A 6,504-nucleotide genomic window follows, 5' to 3' on the forward strand; every position below is an offset into this window, starting at 1 on the left:
TGGGGAGGTTGAGAGTTGAGGTGGCTGTTCTCTCACAGGTGGCAGCGGCATGACCAGTGCAGGTGGCTACGCCTATTACTGGTTGGGCTGCAGCGACAGTCACCATCTCCAGGGAGTAGCCATTGCCATCTCCAGCAGACTCCAGCCCTCGATAGCAGAGGTTACTCCTGTTGATGAGTGTATAATGGTATTAAGACTGAAGCTATCTTTTGGCTTCATGTCTCTTATTGCTGTGTACGCTCCTACCGATGATTATAAACTCGACGTGAAAGAGATGTTCTACGAAAAACTTGCACCTGTGGCAGACAGATGTCCCTGGCATGATATTTGTGTTGTTCTCTGTGACTTCAATGCGGTATCTGGCTGTGATCGAGCTGGCTATGAGATGTCTGTCAGTCCCCATAGTTCAGGAGTTAATGCTGGTGGTGAGAATAGCCTCCATTTCCTGGACTTTGCTAGGTCCCAGAAATTGAGGATTTCTGGCTCCTGGTACCAGCGCCCAGACCCACATCGTTGGACAAGGTACAGCGATGTACAGTAATGCAGCCACGGAGATCAACCACATACTCATTAGCACTCGTTGGAGGATGCTGAGGCAATCTCTGGTCATTTCACAATACTTGACAGTCTGACGGACCCTGTTCTTCTGTTGGATACCTTCAAGCGTGAAACGCTTCATGCAACTCATGAGACGATTAGTGTACGCCTGAGAGCAGAACAGAATTTCATCTCGCAGGAGACACTGGAAGCCACAGATGCTTGTCATGCAGCTCGTAATAAGCCCTGAGAAAGCTGAACTCCAAGCCCTCTTCACAGGTGACAGCAGTTCGCTTAGCAAGTGGTCAGATCGTTTCAGATCCTGTTGCAGAAACGTTGGGCTGAGTATTTTGAGCAGCTGTACCAGGTTGACCCACCAACAGTTAACTTGGATGAGGGGAATGCTGAGATCCCGTTGCTGGACCCACCCATCAGTGAGGATCCTCCCTCCATAACTGAATTTAGGGGGGCGATCTCCAAGCTGAAGAGTGGTAAAGCAGCAGGTATCTGCGGTATACCAGCTGAACTGTTAAAAGGCTGGTGGTAAACCTATGGCGCAGGGGTTACATGCTGTCCTGGCTGCCATCTGGCGGTCCGGTACCGTTCCTCCTGACCTGTTAAGGCGTGTGGTCATCCCTCTCTGGAAGGGGAAGGGAGACCATTGGGACTGCAGCAATCACCGAGGCATCACATTGCTCAGTATACCAGGCAAGATTCTAGCCCACAACCTTCTGAGACGTATCAGAGACCATCTACTGAGGCACCAGAGACTGGAGCAATCCGGATTCACTCCTGGTAAGTCCACAATAGACAGTATCCTTGCGCTTCAAATCATTGTTGAGCGCCACCGTAAGTTTGGGCGTGGGCTGCTTGCAGCCTACACCGACCTCAAGAAGGCGTTTGATACGGTGCATCGGGAATCACTCTGGGAGATCCTGAGACTGAGAGGAATTCCAACAACAATTATTGGACTAATAGCAAGCCTGTATACTGGTACTGAAAGTGCTGTAAAGTGTGGTGGGGGCCTGTTGAGCTTCTTTCCTGTTAGTTCAGGAGTGAGGCAAGGCTATGTTCTTGCGCCAACTCTTTTCAACACTTGCATGGACTGGATATTGGGCAGAGCTACTGTTCAAAATCATTGTGGAGCAACACTGGGCAATATCAAGATTACAGACCTTGACTTTGCGGATGATGTTGCTATTCTATCTGGGTCTTTGGAAACCTTAGTGGTGGCTCTGGATGCATTTAGCAATGAAGCGAAGCCCTTGGGTCTAGAGGTCTCCTGGACCAAGACCAAGGTCCAGGACTTTGGGGACTTGCTAGGAGAATCTGTTCAGTCGGTACGTGCTTGTGGTGAGGACATTGAAGTCACAGAGAGCTTTACATTCCTTGACCAGGAAGTCAAGCAGACAGAGTGGCAAGGCAACACAGGAAATGAACTCTTGACAAGAGTATTTGGAGCTGTCGGTACCTGTGCAGAAGGACCACGCTACAGGTTTTCAAGGCCCTGATAATGCCATATCTGCTATACGGTAGTGAAACCTGGACATTATCCTGTTCCTTGGAGGCTCATCTTGAAGCCTTTTGTAATAAGTCCTTGCACCAGATCATGAGGTACTGTTGGTGGGACCATGTGTCCAACCAATGGTTGCACCATGAGACTGGCGCAGAACCTGTTATCTGCAATCCGTGATTGCCAACTCAGGTTATATGGCCACCTGGCTCACTTTCCACAGGATGATCCTGCCCATCAGGTCATCTCTGTTCCAGACAACCCTGGGTGGAAGAGGCCTGTGGGACAACCTAGGAAGTCGTGGCTTGGGCAGATCGACCAAACCTGTCGTGAAGAACTCAAGATTGGCCGAGTCCCTGCCTGGCGTCTTGCCATGAGGGATCCTCGTAGGTGGAAACGAAGCGTGGATGCGGCTATGCGCCCGTTGGCGTTAGCCCCTTGATGATGATGATGATGATGTCACTTAGCTCAATTGCTGCATTTCAAACAGGCACTAATCAATACCACTCAGCTTTCAGACACACACCACACACACACTAATTAGATACAACAATGTTCATCTAAAAGGCTGCTAAGAAATATTCTACAGTTTCTCTGACTTTGACTCTTAATTTCCAAGGTATCCTTATTACCCTTCACAATAATTGGTAATTCTTTACACTACAGATGCACTTGCCAGAGACTAAATCTTCAACTCAACATCAATTTATTTTTTTAACAATTCCTGCCTGAGAGAAGGATTGATGAGGGTCTCCCCTCCCAGTAAACCCTGGCAAATACTGTCTTCACCTCGGTATGCACGGCAAGATAGAAATGAATCTTGGGAGCACAGGGGAGTTTGACAGCTTTTCCTTTATTTGTGGCATTATTGTTCATGTCAGCAGATTATTTCCAACTCCCAGAACTTTTTGTCCTCTACAAAAATATTATCTACAATTTGCCCTAGCTCAGTGTGTCCATACCGTAAGGATTAAACCAATAATTGGAACCAACACCTTCACTAACAGTTGGAACATTTCTTATATCTCTTGTTTATATGCATAATCATATCCAAAAATCCAGGAGTATGAGAAACTAAAAAAATAATCAGTCTTTGGAGTAAAAACATACCAGAACCTTTACTCCTTTCAACTTATAAAATTATGGTAGTTAAAAAAAAAATTACCATATACCTTTCAATCCACTGTATCAGACACACAGTATGGAATGTGTGCCCACAGGGGGTTGCAGAGATGTCATCTGTGTGGATGAAGAGATCCCCACAGATTACACAGGCAGCACGCATCTCTGGATGACTACGGCAAAACTGAAATTCAATTGAAGATATCAATATTGGGCATTACCTAATAACAAGATCAAATAAAAATGCATTTACGTATATCATCAGGGAAGATAAAGACTTGGACTGATCCCTTAGTTAACCCAATGGTGCAGGGGGTGGTATGTCTGAATATGCCATACTTACTGTGAGTTTTGGTTATTTATTATGTTTATAAACAGATGCCTCTACAAGCTACATGGATGGCTTAGTTAGTGCTTAGTCATAAAGGAATCAACTGCTAACAGTACCTATCCCGTCTGATTACCCTTACCCTTTTCCTTGATTTTTGGAAATATTCCTTTTTATATTATATTGCTATTAGTATTTTTAATAACATTACAATCACCATAATGTCAATCGTAATAGTAACAGCATCATAAAATATCCCAAAACTAAAGGAAAGGGGAAATAATGTCAGATCATGTAGGCCTCCTAACTAACTCCTTGGCAGCAGACTCCTTGTCAAACCATCTATTTGTAAAATGTTTCACCAAAATATAATTATGTTAGATCTATATCTAATATCCACACTAAGATGGGGAAAATCTAAGGGCACTGTCATAAAGACATGTAAAAAAATGCACTCACAGATCTATGATATGATCTGCACAGGCAAAGAAAATCATCAGAAATTTTTTAAATAGGTCGTGACAAATGCTACGCCGACGCATTGGCCTGTGGTAGATCTGCTGGTGTCTTTGAATCATGTAATGTGTCAAATTAACATTTCAAATGGCATATTGTTAAATCCTAATCCCTATACTTTTCATAACTACTACAGCCTTAACTGGACAATACACATTACACGCAGTCCAAAGTTACCAGAACTCTTAGTACTGGCAGTGGATTCTGGAAATTCCATATCTGTATACTCACATAAATAATATGGAGTAAACATTTAAATATTTAAACATCAAAGGTTAATTTTATACAATATCTTTGCATAATCGATTGTGACAATTTTGGTATCGATGGATTCCACTCACCCACCACACCTATATGTAAGAATTATGCAGTGGAACCCCTCCAACCCCAACATTCTTGGCCTAGATAACAAGGGAGGTCATGAAAGACACCAAGGAAACTTGGGGGTAAAATATGAATTATATACACAAAATCATTCAATATAATATCTAATGCAGGGGAGTTGTCAAAGGGAATCAAAAATAAGTATTCCATATTTCCACATAGACAAACAAGTTGACAAGTCATAAGGCGCCTTCCACGTCACAGGGATGGTAGTGAGTAATTATGCTAATCCTTTTATAATATTGGAGTATATATTTCATGTGATTGTCACAGTCATAACTGGGTTATATATTTGTTATTATTGATACTTACATATACTGTTATTGACATTTATAGTTATTATATATTTATTAATGCAAGATCAAGTGTGGATTTTAAGGGGATTGCGAGTCTAGTAAAACTACCCTATTCAGCATTAATCGTGTATATAAGGCCAAGCAAGTAGCCAGTCACTCCCACGTTCACTCAGTTATTGCCTCGTGAATCTGTGCCAGTGTAAATATTGAAGTATAGCATAATTACATTATTAAAGTGGTGGAAAATAAGTGTTTCGTTATACATTCCACCATGAGTGTTTATTCTAGGTGTCTTTGATATATTCTAGAACTAGAACGAAGACAGAAGGAAAGTATAACTAACGTGATCAACGTACTATCAAAAAATAACTGCTCCACCTTAATTAACTAAGTAATTACGAATATAGTGGAGCAGTGACAGGGTCTGCCAGACTGTAGAGTATTTTTCTTGCATGGGAAATATTACATTTTTTCATGCGCGGAAAACATTTTATCCGCGGAAAGGACAAAAGAATTTTATGCGCGGAAGATGATATAAAAAAAGAACTAAGTGTATGCAGAAAGTTACCCGAGAACTACATTTGCGCAGACAGAATTTGATCTAATAATTTTACTCTACAGTCTGGGGGGTCAGCTCTTGTGACAACCCTTGTGGGACTGCTGCCCCTCCCAAACCCCACTCAGGGAAACAAAGAATACTCGACACATTCACAGCAGAAGAGATCGTAAGACAGACTCAGGATCAAGCAATCCAACATATCTGTCGTTTGCTCCTTCCTACTATGAATACATCGAGGATTCTTTGCCCCACCAAGAGGGGGCAAAGGGGGGAACAGCCTGCACTAGACAATATAGTGAGTGATTCTGTGTGTATTATTCACATTAAAACACGCAGTTTTACTGGTACCTTTCATGCCTTCCCCTACTATTGGGGCCAAGGGTGTTGCTAATGTGAGGGATTCCAAAGCATAATTTTGATATAATTTCATACTAGAGAGTGAGAGGACTCCATAAAAAACAAAATCGGCAAAGGTATTCTGCAAAATTACTCATCAAAGGAAGAACTGGAGGGCAAGACTGTGAAAGTTAGAGACCCAGTGAGGGGATGGATAATAATATTAAACTAAAGAGGAAATACAAAAGTGAAGAGCAAGAAAAATTACATGAAATTAGGAAGAACACAGTAAGTAAAATGGAATTACTGAATGATGGCAAGATGTAAATGAACAACTAATTACAATAATACACAACAATAAACATAAACTGCTGTAATATCCGCATATCACGCTGGAAACCTTACCAAAGGGTAAAACACTTAAACTCCTCTCTTCCAGTCGGCTCTACGCGCCATATTGAACTATTCCATGGTGCAGCTCTATCATATCCATGTTCAAAAGTAACAAATAATCCAGCACAGCATTCTAAAAGACCAACAAGACGATAATTCAACTGTTAACTCTAAAGCCAAAATCTTATACAAGTTTTCCGAGTTAAAGGTCTTCGCGCCAATGTTGGTAGACTCGTTTGTCAATATTTGATATTTATTTCTCAATGCATGCATTGTCTCTTTGAATCAAGTATTTTTCTTATAACTTTTTATCATTTCTATATTTATCGATATCAAAACACAAATATATGCGCCCTATGTATTGGTATTACTTTAGCAAATATAATGGTTATGGGCTAGCTGACGAGCTTATACGAACCTGTAAACAAACCAAAAACAAATCATATGGCATTTAGGATTTTTTTTAATGATGATGATGATGGAAATAATGATAGTGAGAATAATGATAATGATGATGATG

The 6,504-nt window shown here is 41.5% G+C and overlaps 1 protein-coding gene across 1 annotated transcript in view; it reads right to left on the bottom strand.

Moving 5' to 3' along the window:
* The window catches only part of LOC138862409 (E3 ubiquitin-protein ligase TRAIP-like), a 9,248-nt gene extending 3,038 nt beyond the window's left edge, over positions 1-6,210 (bottom strand). The window contains exons 1-2 of the mRNA XM_070124476.1: positions 5,997-6,210; positions 3,223-3,356 (exon numbers count right to left, since the gene is read on the bottom strand). Of these exons, the coding sequence (XP_069980577.1) occupies positions 3,223-3,335 (113 nt within the window). The 5' untranslated portion in view covers positions 3,336-3,356; positions 5,997-6,210. The remainder of the gene's footprint in view (positions 1-3,222; positions 3,357-5,996) is intronic.
* Between the last annotated feature and the right edge of the window lie 294 nt (positions 6,211-6,504).

This window comes from Penaeus vannamei, chromosome 8, assembly GCF_042767895.1.
Source record: "Penaeus vannamei isolate JL-2024 chromosome 8, ASM4276789v1, whole genome shotgun sequence".
Lineage (NCBI taxonomy): Eukaryota > Metazoa > Arthropoda > Malacostraca > Decapoda > Penaeidae > Penaeus > Penaeus vannamei.